The sequence below is a fragment of the Bubalus kerabau genome, chromosome 16, assembly GCF_029407905.1.
Source record: "Bubalus kerabau isolate K-KA32 ecotype Philippines breed swamp buffalo chromosome 16, PCC_UOA_SB_1v2, whole genome shotgun sequence".
In the NCBI taxonomy this organism is placed as follows: Eukaryota; Metazoa; Chordata; class Mammalia; order Artiodactyla; family Bovidae; genus Bubalus; species Bubalus kerabau.
In genome coordinates this window covers 50,204,285-50,229,678 of record NC_073639.1, presented here as the reverse complement: position 1 = coordinate 50,229,678, position 25,394 = coordinate 50,204,285, and the positions used below count along the sequence as shown (strand labels likewise).

General features: G+C 49.3%; 1 protein-coding gene across 2 annotated transcripts in view; it reads left to right on the top strand.

The window, feature by feature from the left end:
- Positions 1-25,394, top strand: part of ADGRD1 (adhesion G protein-coupled receptor D1) — a 177,804-nt gene that overhangs the window by 116,486 nt on the left and 35,924 nt on the right. For both annotated transcript variants that reach the window (XM_055550008.1, XM_055550007.1), the window contains 2 exons: positions 1,866-1,939; positions 6,038-6,161. In XM_055550008.1, the coding sequence (XP_055405983.1) occupies positions 1,866-1,939; positions 6,038-6,161 (198 nt within the window). The remainder of the gene's footprint in view (positions 1-1,865; positions 1,940-6,037; positions 6,162-25,394) is intronic.

Below are 25,394 nucleotides of genomic sequence, written 5' to 3'. Positions count from 1 at the left end.
CAACCATCTTGTCCTCTTTGTCCCCTTCTCCTCTTGCTGTCAATCTTTCCCAGTATCAGGGTCTTTTCTAATGGGTCAGCTCTTTGCATCAGGTGGCCAAAGCTTTAGAGCTTCAGTATCAGTCCTTCCAGTGAATATTCAGGACTGATTTCCTTTAGAATTGACTGGTTGGATCTCCTTGCAGTCCAAGGGGTTCTAAAGAGTCTTCTCCAACATCACGGTTAAAAAATATCAGTTCTTCGATGCTCAGTCTTCTTTATGGTCCAACTGTCACATCCATATATGACTACTGGAAAAACCATAGTTTTGATTATATGGACCTTTGTTAGCAAAGTAATGTCTCAGCTTTTTAATGTGCTGTCTAGGTTTGTCATAGCTTTTCTTCCAAGAAGCAAGTGTCTTTTAATTTCATTGCTGCAGTCACCATCTGCAGTGATTTTGGAGCCCAAGAAAATTAAGCCTCTCACTGTTTGCATTGTTTCCCCATCTATTTGCCGTGAAGTGATGGGACCAGATGTCATGATCTTCGTTTTTTGAATGTTGAGTTTTAAATCAGCTTTTTCACTCTCCTCTTTCACTTTCAGCAAGAGGCTCTTTAGTTCCTCTTCACTTTCTGCCATAAGAGTGGTGTCATCTGCATATCTGAAGTTACTGATATTTCTCCCAGCCATCTTGATTCCAGCTTGTGCTTCATCCAGCCCAATATTTCGCATGATGTACTCTGCATAGAAGTTAAATAAACAGCGTGACAGTATACAGCCATGATGTACTCTTTTCAAAATTTTGAACCAGTCTGTTGTTTCATGTCTGGTTCTGACTGTTGCTTCTTGACCTACAGACAGGTTTCTCAGGAGGCAGGTAAGGTGGTCTGGTATTCCCATCTCTTGAGGAATTTTCCACAGTTTGTTGTGATCCACACAGTCAAAGCCTTTAGTGTAGTCAATGAAGCAGAAGTAGATGTTCTTCTGGGATTCTCTTGTTTTTTCTATGATCCAACAGATGTTGGCTATTTCATCTCTGGTTCTTGATTTATCGACTGGGAATTGGTTAGATACCGTTTATTCTGGTTTCCTATGGAACTGCTGGCTTCCTGAGCTCCCTGGCAAGATTCTTGGAGAAGCCTCTGTGTGTTGCTGAGGGCAGAGCAGCTGATAGCAGATACCCGGAGTTGGCATCCAGGAGTAACCTGGGGACAAGACTTTCTCTCTTAGGGGAGTGAGAATCCTAGTAACAGGGCTGTTGATGGATCTGTTCACTTGTTCATTGGTTCAGTAAGTATTTAGTAAGCACGTGCTGTGTGCCAGACACTAGGGTAGGCACAGGGGATATGAGGAAACCAGATGCCACAGGTTCTCTGTGTGCACGTTCTAGAGAGGAAGCTAGCAAACAAGGAAGTAAGTAAATATGCAACATGCTGCGTGATCAGTACTATGATTCTAGAGAGGAAGCTAGCAAACAAGGAAGTAAGTAAATATGCAACATGCTGCGTGATCAGTACTATGAAAAATGCAGTAAGAGGAAGGGGTAGGTTGAAACTGATTTGAATGGGCAGGTGGATCTCCTGAGGAGAGACCTGAAGGTAGGGAGGGTTGTCTTGGGGGAAGACCTTTCTAGCAGAAGGACCCAGCAAGTGCAAAGGACCTGAGTGCAAAGGAGCCCTGATTTGTGGGCAAAGGAGCGCCATGTGAGAGATGGGGCTGGGTGACCCACCTTCTCTGTCCACAAGGGTTGCAGTGGAAGGTCAAGGGCTTTGTGTGTCCACAACCTGGACTCTTGGGGGTCGTGAGCGTTTGGCTCTCCCATCAGTGTTGGCAACTTGTCTTCTTGGCTGTATCATGAGGTGTGTCCATCCTCTCTCATTTCAGACTCAAAGGCAGTACACTGAGGCCACCAATGAGAGCAACCGAATCTTCCTGTATTGCGCCTTCCTGGACTTCAGGTACTGTCTGCATGGGAGGGTCCCTAGGCGAGGAGGGGGCAGAGGAGGGGACGGAGGGAGTGGGGAGAAGAGTGAGGGAGGTGGCCAGGATGTCCATGCTCGATCACACACCCGACCAGCTCATGATCTACTTTTATTTTTTTGCTTCTTATATTCTCCCTTTCTTACTCCATTTGGATTTTTCTGTGTATTTTTGATGCCATTTTTTCCTCTGCTATTGACTCCTGGTGTCTACTTCCTTTTAATTTTTTTGTAAGGTTGCCCTAGAGGGCTTAGAATATATATCTTTAATTCATCTGTGTATACCTGCCAATTATATTATACCACCTCACATGTACTTGGAGACAATACAACAATCATTTCATAACTATTCTTGCCCATAATTAGTAGTATTCTTATTACACGTTTTATCTTTACAGATGTCATAAATGCACAGTATGTTGGGAGTATTGTTACTCTAGGTAATTAGTTGTCCTCTAAGGCAATTAAAATTAAGAAAGTGATAATTGTGGGTACTTCCTTGGTGATCTAGGGGCTAGGACTCTGAGCTGCCAATGCAGGGGCTACAGGTTCAATCCCTGGTCAGAGAACTAGAGCCCGAATGCAGCAACTGAAGCTCAGAGCAGTCAAATAAATAAATAAAAATAAATATTAAAAGCATAATAATTTCCCTTCATGTTTTCAATCTCCAGCTAGTTTATCTCTTTGTGTAGAACACACTTTCTGTCTGGTATGTTCCTGTAACTCTTCTTGTAGTACGAGTCTGCTGGCAGCAAGTCCTGTTATTTTTCTGAGAACGTGCACTTTTATTTTTGAAAGATGGTCTCATTGAGCTTAGAATTCTACGTTATTTTTTTCCTAGACTTACACTTTAGCAAATGATAGCAGCAATATATTAAAGCGTTATTCTTTTAAAAAATAAAACATTATTTAGAAAAGCACATGTCCTGTTGGACTTTTAGATCTTATCCTGATCTCCTTTCCTAGAGCCTGCAGTAACACAGCGGGCAGATTTTTGTGTGTATGTTTCAGTAACTTGTGCATGTTTTATATTTACATTCCCAGGAAACATATGGTTGTTTAGTTCCATGTTTCTTGCATTATTCCACCATCCTTTCTTGTGTGTGTTCTGCCCACATCTACAGAATATGCATAATATGAAGCATTTTCATATTTATATATACATGTTCCATTTATGCATATGGGTGAATGGTTTTCTGCTCAGATGCCAACTTCCTCGGTCACAGGGTGAGACGCATATTTTCCTGTTATTTGACATCGCTTGGCCTGGCTTCCATGGTGGATTTATTGACGCACAGACTGGGGAGCGAGGCTTCTTGTTTCCACAGGCTCCCTGGGATGCAGCTCTTTACACGCAGGCAGAGGCAACACTACACAGGGCCCAGGTCCCCTGGCTAATGAAGACATCGTCACGCCTTCATGGCTCTGTTTGGGAAAATGTGACTTTCATGGTTGGTTTTTAATTCATTGTCACTCTTGGCGTCCATGCAAGGTGCACTTTCCACCCCTGTGATTGTGCTCCCCAAATTCTGTGCCTGCTAGTTTTCCGGTCACCCTCTAATTCAAGTATGGCATTCGTATATTCAGTAGACAGAGGTCGCATACAGCCCAGCAGCAGGTGTCTCTGGCTTTCCTCAAGGAACGGGAGCCAGTTAGCCCTAACAGGCGGCATGGTGGGGGAGTTCCTGCCCATCTCTAAGGCCCTTTTATTCTGATCTCATCGGGGGGTGGCGGCTCTAAACTGATAGGTTCCAGTGGTCCTGACTGTGCTGTCTGGTCTCTGCTAAATGCCCCCACCTCGCTTGACATGAACCTTGCCTCCAAAGTCCCTGTTCCCATGTCATCAGGCTCAGCACCACCCCGAGTCCCTGCCCGATGACCCCTTCAACCCCACTCACCCTTAGGTTGCATGCTGCCCAAGGCTCACCCAGAGTTATGATCACAGCATCCTCATGGGGACACCATATGCCTCAGGGATGAAAATAAAGATGCCGCCCGTGTGTGTTTCGTTCACTGGGCGTGAGCAGGAGCAGGCAGGACTGTCTGTATACACCACCCTCTGGGACGGCCGCATTCCTCATTCACATCTGATGTTGTCATGAAAACTGAACATAAAGCAAAGCGGAACTAGAGCCTTTAAACTGCTTCAGCTTTATAAAACCTTTCCCCAAGGGCCCCTGCCTTTGGCCAAAGCAAAGATTTGTCTTTGCTGATCACTCAGAGTTGCAGTTTCTGGGAAGAACCATTTAAACATCTCTCTCTCTTTTTTTTGGATTTGAAAATATACAGCGGTACAGAGAGGAAAATTGTAATTGCTAATATTCTCACCACAAGAATGAACCCCAGTTAGCATTTGAGCACCCTTGCTTCAAGTAATTTTTGTCTTGGTTTGTACTTGAAGACATGATGCAGGTAATATGTCAAAATGTGATTGTTTAAAGAATTAGAACATTATAAAGAAAAGCAAACACGTAAAAGATGTTTACATCTTATCCTAGTCTTTTGCTGTCTCTGTCGGGAGTTTTCTGAATAACTTATGTATAGTGTGTAGTTATATTCATAGAAAATATTTGATCTTCTTTTGCGTCATGCCCTTGCTTCATTATTATGCACTCAACATTGGATGTTATGTTTGTGTGTTTTATCCGTATGAATACATGTTGCTTTGTACTAGTGTTCATGCCTTATCCAGGTCCCTGAGGTAGACATTAGTGTGAAAGTGTTAGTCGCTCAGTTGTGTCCAACTCTTTGCAACCCCATGGACTGTAGCCTGCCAGGCCTCTCTGTCCGTGGGATTCTCCAGGCAAGATTACTGGATTGGGTAGCCATTCCCTTCTCCAGGGGATCTTCCTGACCCAGGGATCAAACCCGAGTCTCTTGCATCACAGGCAGATTCTTTACTGTCTGAGCCACCAGGGAGGTGGACATTAGGTAACTTTAAAGTGTTCTCTAACATCACCCGTCATTCAGGAAACATCCCAGATGTGTCCCTGTGCACATAGCTCAGCATTCTCTAGCTGGGGTTGCTGGGTTGCAGGACCTACACACTCCATTTTTATGAAATTTTTACTAAAGTATAGTTGATTTACAATGTTGTGTTAATTTATTCTGTACAGCAAAGTGACTCAGGTATATATACATATCCATCCTGTTTCATATTCTTTTCCATTATGGTTCATCACAGGATGTTGAATATAGTTCCCTGTGCTATATGGTAGGGCCGTGTTTACCCATTTTATCTATAATAGTTTGCATCTGCTAGTCCCAAACTCCCAACCCTTCCCTCCGCTTCCCCTCCCCCTTGGCAACCACAAGTCTGTGCTTTGTGTCTGTGAGTCCTTTTTGTTTCTTAAATATATTAATTTGTATCATATTTTAGATTCCACATGTAAGTATATATGGTATTTGTCTTTCTCTTTCTGACTTATTTAGTGTGGTCATCTCTAGGCTCATCCATGTTGCTGCAAATGGCATTATTTCATTCTTTTTAATGGCTGAGTAATATTCCACTGTATACATGTACCATATCTTCTTTATCCATTCATCTGTCAGTGGACATTGAGGCTGCTTCCATGTCTTGGTTATTGTAACTAGTGCTGCCGTGAATATTGGGGTGCACGTATCTTTTCAAATTAGAGTTTTGTTTGAGTACATGCCCAGCAAAGGAAACCGTAAGCAAAAAGAAAAGACAACCACAGAATGGGAGAAAGTATTTGCAAATGATGTGACCGACAAGGGGTTAATTTCCAAAATATACAGACTGTCCATACCACTCAGTAACAGAAACAAAGACACTTGATCGAAAAATGGCACAAGACCTGCATAGACATTTCTCCAAAGAAGACCTTCAAGTGGCCGAGAGACACTTCGTGTTTATTGGACCTCAGACCAGGTGTTTTCCAAAGTGATTGTGCTAACATGGCTACACAGCTTCCCCCTCCCAGAAGGAAACAGGTGCTTGTTCCCTTGTGGCCCGATCAACAAGAGTCATCAGCCTGATGAGTGAGAACAGTTTCTCAGCCCCTGGGGCAAGGCTGGGCGGTTGCTTCCCTCTGACCTTTCCTTCTGTGTCCTCAGCTCCGGAGAAGGCATCTGGTCGAACCAGGGCTGTGCGCTCACGGAAGGGAACCTTAGCTACTCCGTCTGCCGCTGCACGCATCTCACCAACTTTGCTATCCTGATGCAGGTGGTCCCACTGGAGGTAAGCGCCAGGCAGGGAGGGGCTCCTGGGCTTCGAGGAGGCGCCCTTTCTCCATCAGCCCACGGTGGAGGCCGGGTCAGGTCTTTGTCGTCAGTCCCCAGGGGTTTCGGTTGCAGCAGGGCAGATGGGAAGGGAAGCCCAGTGGTTGGGGACATCTGCGAAGCTCCAGTTCTTTGGTGAAACCCCCTTTGCTCTAGGTTTACTCGGGCAACATCTGTGCAGACTCTGGGTCCCTCTCGAGGATTCATGTGCAGCCTGGGAGGTGGTCATTGCAGCATTTTCTGCCTTTGGATCACTGGGTGTTGAAACCCTTCCTGTGCCATGGGATCCAGCAGAGCATGGTCCTCGACTATAAGCAGTGTGCCTGGATGTCCAGAGAAGGTGTTGCCAGTGGTGACATGCAGGAGCATGTATGTCCAGGGTGGCCACACCATGTTCTCTGAGCATTTCTGCCATGACATAGGAAACCTTGGGCTTCGGACCTGTTTCTAAGGGACCTGACTTCCAGCTCCAGCAGGAGTGAGTCCTGAGGTGGGGGAGGGGATTCCCAGCTGACTCCTGGGTCCTCCTCTCCAAAGAGGGCCAAGATGTCTACCCTCACGTTAAGGAGCCCCTCCTGGCTGGGTTTCTCTGCTTCAGAATATTTCATCTTTATTACCTATTTGGCTTGGTCAGCACTAAGGAATGGAGATTAATTTCTTTGGTTCAAGGCAAGCATAGCTTTTAACAGGAGAGAAAAATGGCCTTTAAAAATGCAGATGCCCTAAGTATAGCCCAATAACAAAATTGGAAATTGACATTGGTACAACCCATAGAGTTTATTCAGACTTCTCTAGTTCTCTATATGGCAGTCTTATCGTGTGTAGTTTCGTGTACATGTCCAACCAAAATATAGAATTGTTCCATCAACACAGGCTCCCTTGGGCAACCCCTCTAATTTCCCCTTCTTCTGTCCCAAACCCCTGGCAACCACTAATCTATTCTCTGTGTGGAATTTTGTTACTTCAAAAATGCTATATAAATGGAATAAGACAATATATAGTAGATTGACTTCTTTGCTCTGCATAATACACTTGGAGTCCATTCCAATTGTATCAGTAGTTCATTTTTCAAAATTGCTGAGTAGAATGAACTGATTCCATGGTATAAATGTACCACAGTTTGTTTAACCATTCTCCTAGTTTGCTGACTGCTTTTTATCATGAAAGGGTACTAAATTTTGTCAAATACTTTTTCAGCATCAACTGAAGACATGTGGCTTTTCGCCCCTTAATTCTGTTAATGTAGACAGTTTTTTTTTCTCACAATATTGATAGTTCTTTATTCAGTCCAACTACAAGTCCTTTGTTGAATAAGTGATTTACAAATAGTTTCTCCCCAACTAATTTTTTGTTATTGTTGCTATCCTTTTTGCTGCTTGCCTTTTTTTTTTGAGGTAACATTGGTTTATAACATTATATGTTTCATGTGCAACATTATTTTTCTACTTCTGTATACATTACATTGACAAAGTGGCAAAAGCAATTCAATTTCTCTGAGAAAGAATAGTCTTTTCAACAAATGTTGTGGGAGCATCCATAGAAAAAAGGATGTATGTTCCTACACAAAAGAATGAACCTCAACCAAAACCTCCCAGTTTATACAAACATTAATTTGAAAGAGATCACAGACAAATATAAAATGTGAAACTACAGAACTTTTAGAAAAAAAAAATAGGAGAAATCCTTAGGACCTAGACCTGGGTGAAGAGTTCTTAGATTTAATTCCCAAAAAAGGGAAGAATTGATGAATTAGACCTCAGCATAATTAAAAACGTCTCCTTTTTGAAAGATTCTGTTAAGAATATACAGAGATTTTGAAGTAAAAATGAAGGGCCTTGATAATCATGGATAGTTTTGCAAAAACAGGAATCTTCATCCTGGCCTTCCAGATACCTTAAAGTATGTCAGAGCTTAAAATCTACTAAAAAATATTATCTCAGGACTTCCCTGGTGGTACAGTGGATAAGAGTCTGCTTGCCAATGCAGGAGGCACAGGTTTGATCCCTGGTCCATATGTCTGATCCCTGGGAAGATGCCTCATGCTGCAGAGCAACTCAGCCTGTGGGCCACAACTACTGAGCCTGCACTCTAGCGCCAGGGAGCCACAAATACTGAGCCGGCGTGCACCAACTGCTGACGCAGGCGTGTCCGGATCCCACGGTCCATAACAAGGGAAGCCAGCACAGTGAGAAGCGCGATTGCCGCAACTAGAGGAAGCACTTGAGCAGCAACAAAGCCCCACTGCAACCAAAAGTAATAAAATTAATTAATTAATAAAAAAGAATATTATCTCAAACTGCCTCTCCCTACCTACCCTCCCCCCGTTTCCATCCCCCACACTTGTGTTTATACAAGAACAAGACAGATGTTAGGTGGGCCAAACCTTAGACTTCCTAAAAGTATATCTTGCCCTGTGATAGAGCAATTCTACAGACAGGAATGAAGAAATGACAAGAGTTATGTGCAGAAGTGTTCGTAGCATCTTTACTTATAACTCAGATCTGGAAATCATCCAAATGTCCACCAACTCTATACTAGATAAAATCTTATATAGTCATAGAAGGAATGATTACAACAATGATAATGATATGGCATGAACTTTGTGTCCCCCTAAAACTCACACATTGGAATCCTAATACTTAATGTGATGGTCATGAACAGGATTAGTCCCCTTATGAAAGACACCCAAGAAAGCTCTTTTGCCGCCTTCCACCATGTGAGAACACAGAGTGAGTTTGGCAGTCCACAGTGTGTGGGCCCTCACCAGAACCTGACTGTGTTGGCACTCTGATCTCAGACTTCCAGCCTCCAGAGCTGTGAGAAATAAATTTCTGCTGTTGACAAGGCAAAACAAAAATGCAAATGCCCTGGCATGGGATTCTCTGAACCACAATGGGTCCTTGTGCGTGATGGCTTCCTTGGCTTCTTAGGGCCCCAAAGGAAATTGAGTTTTCCTGGTGGGGGCGGGAGAGCAGCGAGGTGATGGGATGCCTCCTGGGATCTCCTAAGAAGCAGAGCAGGCCAGGCACCTAGAGACAAGTTTGGTTTCATCCCATACTGTGTTTTGGAAATTGAAAAATTTTATTTATGACTCTGAATTTCTGGCTCCTTTTGAAGATTTTGGGTGATGCTGGGACAGCGTTCTCAGAATAGTGAGGCAAGAGCTGGGTAGGGACCTCTTCTTCCTCCTTCGTCAGCAGCGCTGAACCCTGCTGGGAAGTGAGGTGCCAGCACAGGGTGGGTCTCTTTGGCCATATGACCTTCCCTGGGAGGCACTCCGGCAAATCCACCTCCAGTTAACAGGGACCCACTCTCTCGGGGCACATCCATTCTTGGGTCTGTCTGTTTATGAACAGACTCTATTCTCCTGAGGTTTTGTAGTCCAGGTGCTGCATATATTGGGTGTCAGCAAATATTTGATAAGCCCACGATTGTATCAGTTTTGTTAGGGAAGGAGAGATCTCTATAGCAACACCCAGGCTGCAAGCAGTGTTTACCTAAGGATCGAAATCTCATCCACCATCATTCGACAAATACCCATCAGGGACCTAAGGTGTCAGGCCTGGAGTTTCATTTGTAAACAAGAAAAGCCGTGCATTTCTGCTTTGGAGTAGTTTATATTCTAGTGGGAAAGACAGATCATAAACAAATTAGCAACTAAATAGGTAATTTCAAAGAGCAATAAGTTTAGGAAGACCCTTGGGGAGAAGGATGGAAGAGATGGCAGGTGGGAAGGAGGGAGGTGGTGGGGAGGAGGCAGGTGTCTCCGAGGAAGTGACAATTGAACGGCCAGAAGAGGCTCATCTCTAGAAGGCCTGGGAGAGGAATATTCCAGGTTAAGAACCAGCAAGTGCAGAGGACAGCAGGCAGGAATAGATGAGGTTGGTGTATATGGAGGGAGGGCAGTGAGCATGGGGATCTTCCTGTTTGCAAAGCACATCATGGGTTTTCCAAGCAGACTGTGAATTACTTATAGAGACTCCAGAGAGGACTTCCGGGGGACGTGGGGGGGCCCGACACCCCTACACAGTCCACGCGTGTACATGCCCGATGCTGTCTATCTGGACAGACGACCCCCTTTGGTCTTGTGATGAAGCATCAAGTGAGAGTTGGGTAAGCAGACTTTTCAGCAACCCCATCAGACAGAATCGCCAAAAGCCTCTGGGTTTTGCCTGGGAATCCTGATGACGCATGAAATGAAGCCCAGGTCTGACGTGTCTGGGTCCTTTGGGTAGTGAGTTTTTAGAGGTTCAGAGCAGATGGTTCTATCATAGGCCTGAGGGGCATGAGCCCACCTCTCTGCCCAGCACCCTTCGTGGTGAGTCTTTGTCCAGGCAGGTATGAGCCCCAACACTTCCAGTGGGAATGGTTTTTTAAAGGTGTGACATTTAGGGATGAGTTGATCGGTGCTCCTCCCTTTCTGTTTTCAGCCTTCCCGCGTGTTCAGTCAAAACCCTTTCTCTTGTTGACCTGCAGTTCTTTGATCCTAAATCAGGGAGCATGCTGGGTTGGGAACCAATGGTAGCTGGGGAGACCAGCCGGGGGCAACTGCTAGTGATTTAAAGAAAAATGAAATAAGACAGCAAGAGTGCCTTGAAGTGGAGAGGGTAAGTCCCTATTTGCAGGACCCAAGCATCAGCTACTTTGACTGCAAGAGGTGGACCCATTCCAGCCGTCCATCCACTTGGTTCCTTTCTCTGCCTCCCTTGCTTGTCCTGGTCCACAGGTTCTGCTCCCACTCGTGTCTCTTAGCACATCAGGCTCCAGAAATGAGGAGCATAGCCTCCAAGAGGCTCAGTCCTCCCCTCTGTCCTCCACACTGGCCTCTTTGTCCTCCCTCCTGCCAGGGCCTTGGCCCTCACGGCTCACTCAGCGTCCCTCTGGTGTCATGGGGAAGATCCAGCCACTCTCTTTAGTCCCTGGAAGAGGCACTGTGCTGCCTTGACGCAGAACCTATGTGGTCCTGTGGCCAAGCCCCCTTCCTTGACAAGTGGAGAAAGTGAGGCCCAGAGGGCGGGGTGGCCCGGCCTGTCGTCCATCCATTCATCAGTGAATTGCTGAGTTCCAGGTGACCCCTAGGTTTTGCCTTATTCTGGAAAATTCAGTGCTCAAGATCTTGAGTGGGGATGGAGAGACAGCATGTGAAGGCAGTCATGGTAGGGTAAGGTGGGAAGACAGAGGTGTCCCTGCGGGGCCTCCTGAGCTGGGGGTGATGGGTAGAGATCCCAGGGGAGTGAGGGAAGAACCATGCAGACGTGAGAGAAGGGAGCAGCAGATGCAAAGGCTTGAGCAGGAGTGGCCAGGGGCTGGTGCAGCTCCCAGGAAAGGTGCCAGGGACTTCAGACCTGAATTTCTGGGGGGCTGAGAGTGGTGCAAGTGGGGGCCGTCATGGAGGGTGGGGGCAAGGTGAATTGAGACCCCTCACCCAGCTGACCGGGCAGCCACTGCGGATGCAGATGATGTTGCCCCTTCTTCGATTGAGTAAAACTGGAGATTAGTTTTGTGCAAAATCTCTCGATTGTTTAGATGTGTTGTTAATTATCCTTTCTAGGCCACGTGTCAGAGGTGTATCCGTGGCCTGGCCCAGTCCGATGCCCACAGACCAGCAGCCTGAACTGCACGTGCTCAGGGACCACTGGGTCTTGTGAAGATGCTGACCTAGGCTCCACAGGTCCGGGTGGGGCCTGAGTAGTGCTCAGGCTCTACTGGCTCCAGACCGCGCTCTGAATAGACCCTGGGTGCAGCCATCTCCTCTGTAAAAGTCAGGTCAAGCTTGTGCTCACGTCCTGTGAAAATGGCCAGGCCGATCATTACAGATAAGAGGGGCAGGTTAGGGTTAGTCTGATTCCAAGTGTGTGCTCACTAGAGACGGGTGATCTTGGGTGATTTTGGTTGGGGTCTGAAGGGAGGGAGTCGGACAGATCCCCGCCAGGAAGTTAGGTGCAGAGGAAGCTAGTGAGACTGCCTTTGGGGAGAGGAGTACCAGGGACACAGGAAACAAAGAAGACAGTGAGCTGTGGCCAGGGCAGACCCAGAGTCAGCAGGGCTAGTGTTCTGCCCACAGGGGGGTCTTCAGGGTGCTCCCCTGACAAGGGCGGTTCTGGAGTCCTTGGAGGCAGCTGTGGTCCAAGGGTGGGTCACAGAGCTGGGTGCCTGCTGATGACAGTAAAGACAGGACTGCTTGGGGTCTGTTGCCTCCTTCGGGCTTTGCCATGTGGGTGGGGGGTGGGGGACTTTCACCATCACCATCACAGATGAGGGCTTGGGGACTTGCCTGAGGTCACCTGGGGACAGAGTCTGGAACTGAGCTCTGCTCTCCAACCCCAAAGCTTAGGCTGGTGGCCATGCCCATGGATGGCCCACAAGCAGAGCTTCCTCCTCTGCATCCTTTACGTGGGTGTGTGTATGCTAAGTCACTTCAGTCATGTCAGACTATGCAATCCCATGGGCTGTGGCCCACCAGTCTCCTCTGTCCATGGGATTCTCCAGGCAAGAATACTGGAGTGGGTTGCCATGCCCTCCTCCAGGGGATCTTCCCCAGCCAGGGACTGAACCCACATCTCTTGTGTCTCCTGCATTGGGAGGCAGATTCTTTACCACTAGCGCCACCTGGGAAACCCTGATCCTTAAAATACCAAGGACTAAATCTGATTTCCTGTATGATGTGGGTAGGTCTGCAGAGCAGTGGGAGCGGGCAGGGGCTCCCAACACTCAGCAGGAAGTTGTGTTTGTGCCTGTGGGTGGGAGAGGATGGAAGGGAGGAGCTCGGTCCAGGAAACTAAGAAACCGGGGTCACAGAGCATCTGTGATTACAGATCCATCCCTACTCAGCGGCGATGCCAGATTTAGACAGCCTGTGGGTGTCTTCATGGAAGCAAATCATATCTACTCATTGCCAGGAAAGGTCGATTTGAAAATGGTTTAAAATTATCCATGCTAAAAATGAACATTTTCATGAACATTTAAAAAAAAACAAGGCAGTTATCACAAGTAGATGCCAGATCTGTGGTGCTTTTGGAGAATTAGTAAAAACAGCACAGATGCTTTTATTTTCCTGATGTTGAGGCTAAATCTTCCTAAGCTCTGCCTCCAGGCCCAGGTCTCAGGCTCTTGGACAGGTTCTCTCCTTTGAGCTTACATCCACCTGTCAAGCCCTTCTCTCTGTCCGTCTCTCCTGGCTCCTCTCCCACCCAGCTTCCTCCTTGGTGGTTGGCTCTTGGAAGACCTTTCCTCCCAGAGTGAGTCAAATAAGAGTCAAGAGAGACTGGGCTGAACCCCGGCCTGTGTGATACACTCCCATTGAGGCACTTGTGTGGAATGATCCCAAATGAGTGAGTAACGATTCACAGCTTGGAGAAGCAGTTGCTAAAGACTGAGAGCATATCATTGAGGGCTCCTTCCTGACTCCCAGTGCCATGTGGCTGAACAAGTGCATGGATGAGGGAGTCAGTTCCACCCAGGAGAGGAGCTTAGGGAAACACAGAGTGTTCTTCCTGGACGCTGGAATGCTGAGTGCATGTGGGGTTAGTCTGTAACCCCGATTCCCAGGCACGGGGACTGCAGATGCACAGATGCTAGAACCTCCCTCATCTCCAAGGATTGACCAGCAGGGGGCGCCGGGGACCGAGGAACAGAGGCTCCTACTGTCGGGCTGCTCAGGTGGGCTGGTCCAGGCAGGATCCGGGGATAGGGGCAGGTGGGTTTCTTGTTGAAGCGACGGTAACCGCAGTGTCAGACTTATGCATGGAATTTATAGGCAGGGAAATCAGAACAGGCAGGATTTGGAGGAGGTGAGAACAGAGAGACTCTGGAACAAAGGCTGAAGGTATCTCTTGCCTTGGGAATTCAGTCCTTCCTGTGTCTGGGATCCCCACCCGAGGCTTGCATTTCAGAGCACAGGCTTGCTGTCTAATGTGGGAAAGCTGTGCTAAGACAGACATGTGATGGCTGAACCTGGTGATGCTCAAGGTGAGGTGGTGGTGGGCACAGCCCAGAACTGGCGGGAGCACTGGAGGCCCACGCAGCACAGCTCAGACTTTCTCCAGGGCGCTGGCCCCTGGCTCCCTCGTGGGCTCTTTCAGAGAAGCCTGAGTGTGGGCATCTATCCTGGTGGGGGCAGGAGCTCTGTGCCAGGACAGGTGCCCCTGGGAGAGCTGGACCCCAGGGGCCCCCTCATGTTCCCGTCAGCCAGGTAGCCTAGGGAAGGAGCAGTTCCCTAAGACAGGGTCACAGCCTGTGGTCTGCAGGCTGACTTTGGCCTGTAGACCTGTTTTGGTTAGCCCTTTTGTCCATGAAAGTGAAAGTGTTAGTTGCTCAGTCATGTCCAACTCTTTGTGATCCCATGGAAAGTGGCCCGCCAGGCTCCTCTGTCCATGGGGTTATCCAAGCAAGAATACTAGAGTGGGTTGCCATTCCCTTCTCCAGGGGATCTTCCCAACTCAGGGATCGAACCCAGGTCTCTCGCATTGCAGGCAGATTCTTTACTGTCTGAGCCATCAGGGAAGCCCCCCATTTGTCAATATTTCTTTTTTCAAAAAATTATTTTATTGAAGTATAGTTGATTTACAATATTGTATTGATTTCTACTGTACAGCAAAGTGACTCAGTTATGCATATACCCATATTCATTTTCATTATGGTTTATCACAGAATATTGAATATATTTCCCTGTGCGATACAGTGGGCCTTGTTGTTTATCCATCCTGTATATAACTGTTTGATCTGCTAACCCCAAACTGCCAGTCCTTCTCTCCCACAGCTCCCTTCTCCCTTGGCAACCGCAGATCTATTCTCTATGTCTGTGAGTCTGTTTTTGTTGCATAGATAAGTTCTTCTGTATCATATTTTAGGTTCCTCATATAAGTGATATCACATGATATTTGTCTTTGTCTGAAAGACCCTGATGCTGGGAAAGATTGAGGGCAGGAGGAGAAGGGGACGACAGAGGATGAGATGGTTGGATGGCTCAATGGACATGAGTTTGGGTGAACTCCAGGAGTTGGTGATGGAGAGGCAGGCCTGGTGTGCTGCGGTTCATGGGGTCGCCAAGAGTTGGACACGACTGAGTGATTGAAGTGAGCTGAACTGATTTGTCTTGGCTGTTGGAAATAGTGCTGCAGTGAACTTAGGGGTGCATGTACCTTTTTGAATTATAGTTTTCTCCAGATATATGCCCAAGAGTGGGATCGCTAGATCGTATGGTAGCTCTATTTTTTGTGTTTTGAGTAATCTTCATACTGTTCTTCATAATGGCTCTACCAATTTACATTCCCAAAAACACTGTAGGAGGGTTCCTTTTTCTCCACATCCTCTCCAGCATTTGTTATTTGTAGACTTTTTAATGATGGCCTTTTTGTCATTTGTCGATACTTCAAAATTCAGCTATTATCTAAAATTTTGGATTTCTGGTTTTCTTTTTTTAAAAAAGGAAAAAAAAGATCTGACCACAGAGAGCTTCCACTCCTGAGCAAGCAGCCATGGCCCCTGCAGGCAGGGGTCTGCACTGCAGTTCTCCACAGCCCCCACCACTCCCTATCGCCTTCCTCATGAGGGGCCATTCATCATCATGTTCGCACTGTGCTTTTAGGAAGGCAGCAAAATGCTGCTTATTCTTTTCTAGGGAAGAGAAATGACATATCCACTAAGAGGAACTTTGGGAAAAGAAATGCAGATAAAGATGTTTCTTTCTGGAAGAATAGTCTTGCTTGTTTATTATGTATGCAAGCTCCCAGATGGCCTCATGAATTTATATAAGCTGCCTCTCTGAGGGCAATGGTGTTTGTGGTCTCTGACTCAGAGGAGTCCATGTCCTGAAGCAAACTCCAGGTTTTTCTGGGCATTTCTAAATCTAGCCACTGGTGGGAAAGGAAGGGCATGGCTAGGGCACACCACGCGCTCCTGAGACTGGAGCTGCAGTGGTGGTGGGGGGCACCTGCTTTCACCAGAAGCCCTCCCCCACCTCTCGGGGCCCATGTCCACTCGGGGCCAATGGTTAGAGGATTGCCTGGGCTGCAGCCACCTGAGGCCATGCCCCCAGCTCTGGCTGCCAGGGAGGGCACGGGGTGGGTGTGGGGTGGAACCTAATTACAAGGCAGCCCTGGGGCTAGTGAACTGGCACCTCTCTGAGCTGTATTTGTGGTCCTGGTGGGTGTATCAGAGACAGACTGGGCCAGGATTTAGTTGGTGCTGGCAGAGGGCTCAGTTCACCATCAGGATGATGTCTCCAAGGGTGCACATCACTTACTCTGATGAGTACCTACTGTATACAGCTCTATCCCTAAGCAGTGGCCCCATTCTGTCTCTTGGTCAGTTGAATGCTTGGTCCATCCCCTAACACTCTGCATGGCTTTGGGCAAGTGCCTTCTCTGAACCTCAGCTTACCTGCCTGTGACATGAGTGGGGACCCTGTCCTTGTGGAGTTGTAGTAGGGAGTCAGATGCATCTCGGCCCTGAGAACTGAACTCCAAGCACCCAGTTGTTAGTACTGAGTTAGAGCACCCAGCCCAAGTACTGAGCTCCAAGCACTGAGTCATGAGTACTGAGCTCTGAGCACCCAGCCCCAGGCACTCAGGCTGACTGAGACTGCAGTGATGTCAGCAGCAGCACCCGCCTGGGATGTGGCCAGTGGAGCCATGTCAGAGAGGAGTAGGCAGGGGACTGGGGTCCCCTGAGCCTGGGTACCCCAGACCTCCCCACGTGGCAGTATCACAGCATGCGTCCCAACGTTGTCCTTCTCCTTTCATTCTTTGAAAGGACAGTAGGGTCCTGTGCTCTGGGCACAGAGTCGGGACTACCATTTCCCTGTTAATGGGAGTCCTGTGGGAGGAGGGAGCTGAAAAGTCTCTTGTTTTGCCCTTTTCTCTCCCAGGGTGTGATGCCTCACCCTGTGGGTTTCCCCAGAAGGGGGCTGTCCTAAATGCCTTTCTCTTATGGATCCAGAAAGTCTCCCTACATCACTCCTCAGTTCCCTTGCCTGTTATGTAGCAAAAGGGGGAGCTGACAGGCTCCCACTGGCTCCTGGCTCGTCCTCTGGGCTCTGACTTGCACACCTGCCCTCTGTGCGTGTGTGTTATTTGCTCGGTTGTGTCCAACTCTTTGAAACCCCATAAACTGTAGCCCACCAGGCTCCTCTGTTCTTGGGATTCTCTGGGCAAGAATACTGGAGTGGATCGCCATTCCCTTCTCCGGGGCATCTTCCAAACTGAGGATCGGACCCAGGTCTCCTGCATTGCAGGCAGATTCTTGACCATCTGCACCACCAGGAAAGCCCGCCCGCTCTCTCCCTTTTGCTGATTCACCAGCCAAGGCCTTCAGGCTGTGTGTGGACCAGGAACTTCCTCTTCTGACCCTGCACCCTCCATGGAGCCTGAGAGCCTGGGATGGTGCTGAGCTGGGCACTGGGGACTGCAGAGAGTGCCTCCCTTCTCCCTCCTCCCTCCCCCCTCCTCTGCCTCTCCCATCTCTCTCCCTCCCCGTCCTCTACCCCTCCCACTTCTCTCCCTCCTGCTCCCTCTCTCTCCCTCCAGGGCTCCCAGGGCCCTTTCCTTGAGTCCTCACCTTGCTGCCTCTCTGGTGGGCATGTTGGCTGAGCTCTGGGGCTGGGCCACTGCCTGTCATCCTTCTCTCCCCTCTAGAACCCCAGGCATGCAGGCACTGACCTGGGAAAGAGTTGCAGGAGGAGGAATCAGGTGTTAGGGGAGCTCAGCTTGTCCATGAACCTGACCCTGATGTCCTGGGGACAGTGCCTTGCTGTGGGCTCAGCATCCCCTCCTGGCAAATTTAATTATCCTCCTGTCCTTCAACCAGACCCAGGCTACTACCTTAGAGGAAAAGCAGCTATTGCTTTATTTATCCTAGACTCTTCTGAGAAACCACTGCTCAGGGGGAGCTGACAGTGGGATCCCGAGGGCTCCTGTCTCTGAACCCCCCTCAGGAGGGAGAGCTCGCTTCCTGTGGGGAAGGGGCGGTGAGGGTAGCTGCCAGGAGCAAGGATGCAGGGGTGGAGTCAGGGTGGAGCCGGGGGCATCTCCATCTCGAGGTAAAAAGACTGCTGTGCAGCCCACTTGCCAGAGGGAGGCCAACAGGAGGGAGAGACAGAACACAGGGCAGAGAGCCCAAGGGTTCTGTAGCCATTCAAGGTGGTCAGCTCTGGGCTGGAGGACTGAGCTGGGGACTGAAGTGCGTTCTGACCCAGATTGGGTGCACTCTGCATTTTTTGTCATAAACATCATGGATCACCACATGGTGATGGGAAAGGGGACCCTCTTGGAGAAGTTACCTCCCCCCATGTCAGGGGTGAGGTGAGGGGCCCTGCAGGAGCCCGAGGGCTCCTTGCAGGACTGAGACAAAGCCAGGGCCAATTTCTCAGGCTATGCTTGCTGTAAAGATGCTACGCTACTTGGGAAAATGCAGTAAATAGCACAGAAGGCGGAGGTGAACACATGGGCCCCATCCCCTCTCGTGTCTCCCAGCCCCTTGCCCAGAGCAGGGCTGACTCTGTCACCTCAGAGACAGTCTTCGTGTCACCCTCTGCTCCTTAAACACAGAGTTGTGTGCTGTAAAAACCATTCTGTGCTTTTGAGAGACGTATCAGTACATCCTGGCAACTGCTTCATCTCTGTCTATGCGGACCTGCCTCATTCATTTTCACCACTGGGTACCCCCCTTCCCCCACCCTCAACTCCGGGATTTCTCTAAGCCTCTGTGGATCCATGTCAGGTGACAACAGTCTTTGGCTGCTGCAAACAATAAATATCTGTGAGCAGACACCCTTCCCGTCACTGCAAGTGCGTCTGTAGGACAAATTACCGCAGTAGACTTGCTGGGTAGAGCAGCACAAGGTTTGAACTTCTCGTAGGTGCTTGAAGCCACCATGTATGGGGAGGGCTGCTCCAGCCCCGCCTCTGTGCAGAGAGCGTCGGGGCGGCTGATGTGTTGGCTCCATGTCACCCCATCGTCCACATGCCTCCCGCAACAGTTGCTCTGTGTGCTTTGCAATCTCGGTCTTGAGTTCCCCCCCATCCCCACCCCCACATATAAAGCTGAGTTCCCCCTGATCCCCACCCCCACGTGTAAAGCCGGAGATCACACAGCTTCCAGTTAGCATCTTGGGATCTGGCAGCCTCACAGCCATGCTGGCAGGCTCAGGGGCAGAGGCACGGGCTCCCTGACTCCCACGGCCCAGCTGCCCAGGGCTGGATGCAGGAGGGATCCAATCCCCAGGACCCTAGGCATGTCTGGATCCTGGGCCTTTGCTCTCAGACCCACCCCTCCCCCTGCTGGACTCAGCATCCTAGGGCTGACCAGTGCTGGCTGCCCTTTGGGGCTCTGGCAGGAGATGGGAAGGGTGAAGCCAAGTGCCATCCTCTCTCCCTGAGCCTCAGGCAGCTTTCCTGGCAATGGCCTTGTCTCTGCAGCCTCCTTCTGGCAGCTCCTCCAGCCCGTGGCCCTGGCTTCCCCAGGTGACCTTTGACCAAGGCAGGTGGCTTCCGGCTGTGATTTAATTAATACCTGGGTAACACCATCATTCCTGTGGCATCTCTGTTCCCCTTTGCAAACATTGCCCTGAATTAAATTTCTCATTTTTTTTTTGAAAGACTAAAGTAGTCTTCCCAGTCAGCCTCAGACTGGTACACAGCTGTATGACTGAGTGGAGATGGTTAAGACAGCCCAAGGGGCCTAGTCTGGGTAACCAGGGAGTGAAATGGCTCAGTTCTAGCCCCCAGCTGACTCTTCTGATGAGGTGACTAGCCTGAGGAAGGCAGGTCGATGACACCTTTTTAAAGACATGGACCCAAGTCTTCGTGCATCTGGTGGGGTTTCTCCCCGACCAGTGCACCCCTGTAGGCCACGATGGTGCCCTTCAAGCAGCCGAGAAGCTTGGAGCTCTGGTCTCATTTTCATCACTGGAACATAGTGAAAGTCACCTGCAGTCTGGACTGCATGCAGAGGGTGTTGGTAGTGAAATCCACCGATGATTAAGCCCAGGGACTGTTGTCAAACCGCGGCTGCCCAGTGAGCCACATGCCCCTCCTGTCCAGGGCTGAAGGAAGGCACGTGGTTTAGTAGGGGCAGAGGGGAGCAGGGGAGGGGCAGGCTCCAGCAGAGCCTGGGTCCCAGCAGAAGGTAGACCAGAAGGCAGGACGGAGCAGGCCTTGCAAAGAGCCAGGGGTGGGGTGGTGGAGGCAGGGGAAACTGACGGAACACAGGGTCCAGGAGCAGTGAGAGGCTGAGAGCATCTACATCTAGGCTGACCCAGTAGGTGGGCTGCATGCTCTCAGATTGTCCCCACTTGTCCTTCACTCTGCTCGGCGACAGGTTCCCTTGACAACTGGCTTCCTGCCGAGCCCAGCCAATGAGAGGCAGGCATGAAGTGACACCCATCTGCTCTCTGCTCAGATGCTCCTATGCCGCCCGTGGCCCCTCCGTGGTCCCTGCTCCCGCCGTACCACCCTCCCCCCATGACCCCAGCTCAGGGGACAGGCCTGTTGTGTTTCCAGCACTCCAGTGGTCCTGGCTCTGCTCACATCACCCCCCCCCCCCCCGCCCCGTTGTCCTTCCCACCCTCAAGGGTAGAAGTTCTCGCTGCGGCTGTTCTCTGGGGACTGTCACCATCATCTCCTTTTCTGAGGGTTCCCATACTTTGTCCCCCACTTCCTATGTTCAGTCCCCTCTGCTGAATTCCCAGGAAGGCCTTCCTTTCCTGTGTGGATCCTCCTGAAAGAGTAAGTGTGTAAGGCGGTGAGGCAGAGATGCTGGCGGGACTGAGCACTGGGGGCCTTGCAGACCCGGGCAGGAACGAGGATTTCATTCTGGGTGCGAGGGTGCCCACGAGGTGGGTGACCTCAGACCCATGTCTTCTGAATGGAGACTTGGCTGAAGATGGGGTGCAGTGGGGGAGCAGCAAGGCAGTCCAAGAAGTAGAGGAGGTTAAGATAGAGGCTCTGGAAACTGAGGATAAGGAGATGTATGCCTACGTGTTAGTAGAGGAGCCAACAGGACTGGGTGGGGATGAGCTCTGAGGGGAGAGAGAGGCCCTGGAATGACTCTCACATCTAGGTACCCCCTCCCGTCCCTGACAGTCACCTCCAGCAAGGCCTCTGATTATTTCCATCTAAGCCTGATCAAGCTCAGAACTAGTGACCTTATTTATTCACTCATGTATTTATCAGTATCTGTTTGTGCCTTTGTTCATTATCTGCTTTCCGTACTGCAAGTTAAGCCCCAGGCTTGGCACTCAGTGGGTGCTTAATACATGCTTGCTGCTGATGGGGGTCCAGGCCATCTGGGGTCAGTCCAGTACTGCCTTGCCAGCTGTGCAGTGATGGGCAGTCATGTTTCTTCAACATGAGAACCAGGATCCCCACTCACAGCCTCCTCTGCTGGTTTGGTGCCTGTATACAGTAGATGCCCAATAAAGGCACTTCTGTTATCCCCATCTTAACCATCCAGTCTGCTGTGAATGCTTCACGACCCCAGGTGAATCTGATCTTTGGTTCATCTCTCGAACATCTAGAGTTTGCCAGTCCTTGTCAGACGCTGGGGATCTGGACAGGAGCAAGACAGACAACCCTTGTCTCCATGGACCTCACCACAAGAGTGCACCCTGCTTCCGGTCCAGGAGGTCCTCTCCTGTCCTCTCTGTCTGCTTCTGGTTGCATGCTGGAGCCAGTGTGAAGCCCACTTTCCCTCCTATCCACCTTCACAAGGCACAGGCTGTTGGTAGCTTACAGTGGAGCCATGTTTAACACAAGCTCACTTAACACACTGGCAAACCAGTGGGCTGAACATGCGTTAAAGTTATCAAGCTCTTATATAAAAAGAGAGGGGGAGTAAACCCTTCAGGCAAGCAGAGTCTCTCAGATTATCCCAACACCAACACACACACCATTCTGCTCTGTGGATTTGACAGCTGTTTTAAACAAGAAAAATCTGAAGCTTTTTCTTCAAATTCTGCAGGCAGGTTCCTCCTGTGGTCTGCCTCAGTGTTACTCGGACCACTGTGCTGAAGAATGATGTATGAGGTTACCTGCACAGACCATGGTTCGTAGGGGACCTGAGAGGTTTTCCAAGGTCCTTCTGATCACCTCTCATTTTCCTCTCATAGGCTTGCTTTATCATGCAAGTGCCGTGTAAAGTATGACCTTCCGATATATTAATAGCTTGCCTTCTGCTCTGTATGAGCATTTTGAGACTGGCTAAGAAGGCAATGGCACCCCACTCCAGTACTCTTGCCTGGAAAATCCCATGGACTGAGGAGCCTGGTGGGCTGCAGTCCATGGGGTCGCTAAGAGTCAGACACGACTGAGCAACTTCACTTTGACTTTTCGCTTTCATGCATTGGAGAAGGAAACGGCAACCCACTCCAGTGTTCTTGCCTGGAGAATCCCAGGGATGGGGGAGCCTGGTGAGCTGCTGTCTATGGTCGCACAGAGTCAGACACAGCTGAGGCGACTTAGCAGCAGCAGCAGCCAGGGTGATAGCTCTGCTCAAGGGAGGGGCCTTATCTCATTTCTAAAGTGTTCCCTATTGTGGTTGGCTTAAGGCTGGCTTTGGTGGGGTTGGCAAAAGCTGTGATGAAGAGTAGGTTGATGGTGAGTTTTGATTAATGGTCAAGTTGGTCGATGGGTTGAGTTGGTTGGTAATAGGGTTGGCTAATGGTGGGGTTGATTGACAGTGGGGTTGGTTGATGGTGAGATTAGCTGATGGTGGGGTTGGTTGCTGGTGAGATTGACAGATGATGTGGGGTTGGGTGCTGGTGTAGAATTGGTTGATAATAAAGTTGTTGATGGTGAGGTTGGCTGATGGTGGGGTGGGTTGATTGTTGAGTTGGTTGATAATAGGGTTGGTTGAGGGCTTCTGTGGTAACTCAGATGGTAAAAAATCTTACTGCAATCCAGGAGACCCAGGTTTGATCCCTGGGTCAGGAAGATCCCCTGGAGAAGGGAATGGCTACCCACTCCATGATTATTGCCTGGAGAATTCCATGGACAGAAGAGCCTGGTTACAAAGAATTCTTTGCATCAGGTTGCAAATATCAGCCTGAGCAACTAACACTTTCAGTTTTCCGCAGGTTGGTGGACAGTGGGGCTGCGGGGCATATGGTAGAGTACTGGGTGGCTGTGGGTATGAGGCTAGGGCTGGACTCATTTATCAGAAGCACTAGGCAGAGCCTGTGTGCAGAAAGCAGGCAAAGATTTCAGTGAGTGTGGCTGGCCAGGTATAGCCCTCACATCTGGAAGCTTTTATGCTGTGCAGTGAACCTCACATGAGCCCACAGGAAGCTCACTAGAGCTCTGTGAATGGAGGAGGTAAAGTTTCATTATTTTTCTAAGAGGTATACACACAATGGTGTACATTAAATTCATCTTTTGTGGTGAATCAGTGGGGGAGTCAGGGGAATAGACTCCAGGGCTCTTTCTACCCTGAAACCTTCAGCAAATGAACCCTCATTCTCAGTAGTACCTGCTGGTCTCAGAGCTGTGGGTGATCAGGCAGTGGAAGTTTCAGGAACGTAATCTCTGTCCTCAAAGAGCCCCCCATCTCTCTGGGAGAGAGAAGACTCCCCCCATGAAATGTGACTGGTGTCAGAGAGTGGGATGCTCGCACTGTGGGGATGTGAGATGTTTGGGCAGTAGAGCGAGGAACAGGGAGGGGGACGAGCTGAGACCTCAGGGTGCAGAGGACTCCATGCACGTTTGTGCTTCAGGGCCAGACTAGGGAGGGGACTTCCCAGTGGCAATGAAGTGAGCATGTCACCAGAGCCAGCCTACCTTGTTGATACAGACATGCGGCTATATTTCATTTGCTGGCATTTCCATTGGTCATTTAAGTTAATTTCAATTTAGTGAGTGCTGCCGAGGTCGATCTCAGTTTCCAAGAACTGTTGATGGCCTGCTGATGTCTATAAACTCTGGTAACCAACACTTCACACCTTCTCTTGTTGGCAAGGATCATTGTAACGGTGACAAGACACTTCTATTGTCTTATGAGACAGCAAGGAAAGATGACATAGTCAGTATAATGTTAGTGTTTCCTCTTTGGGTTTTCATTTCCGTTTCTCAAAAGCATCACTTGAAGTAACAGCACTTCCAAAGATGTACTCTATTCCCCTCCCCCAAAGAGTTTGCGAAATGCCAAGTTTAACACAGCTCTCTCTCTCTCTATATATATATATATTCACCTGTAGGATTTCTCAGAAGCCTTATATTGCTTATATTCACCAAAACATCTTTAAAGGCAGATAGAGAGTGCAGCTTCTCTGAAACTTATCTAAAACCAGAAACGTCATTTCACAGAAGACCAGTGACAACATCTCACAGGAATTAGAGTGTTGAGTGATACCGTGTGGGAGCGTGGCTCCAGGAATATATTTCCGTTTGTCTTCCTAGGGGATCTGATGACTCGGAGCACCGTGTGTTCCATCTGCAGATGGGGAAGTTTAGGATCCAAGATCTTGTGATGTTGCTGAGAAGGAAGGCTGCTGGAGGAGCCCACTAGTGGCCCCACCCGCCTAGGAAGCTTGCTGTGCTGCAAAGATAGGAGTTACTCACAAGGGCCCTGCCTTGACGTCTAGGGCTGCTGGGTCCAGGCTTCAGCCTCCCCCACCTCCCTTCAGCCAGAGATCTGAAATGTTTCCTGACCCCTGGGGATGAGTTGAGTGACTCAGATCGGAAGGAAGTAGACCCCATTAAGTGATGAGTCCTCAGGCACAGACCTGCTGGCTCCCAAATTGTTCCTTGCGATCCACTTACATTTCCTGGTGGGGCCTCCTGTGCCTGTAGCATTTCCCTCATCCTGGCCAACAGCCCTTTTACAGATCTCAGTGTTTCCTCCTTTTGTTCCTGGTTAGGTCCCAGGTGGCTCAGTGGTAAAGAACCTGCTTGCCAGTGCAGGAGATGCAGGTTCATTCCCTGGGTTGGAAAGATCCCCTGGAGGAGGGCATGGCAACCCAGTCCAGTATTCTTGCCTGGAGAATCCCCACGGACAGAGGAGCCTGGCTGGCTACAGTCCATGGGGTCACAAAGAGTCAAATGTAACTGAAGTGACTTAGCATGCATGCTCAGGTCCCAATGAACAGGGAAGAAGGTGGTTTAGCTGGAGGTCAAGGTTCTGGGTGTCCTGGACAAGGCTGGAGGGTCCTTGATGTCCAGGGCTGGACACAGATGCAGAATGAACTCCAGGCTGGGTCTTT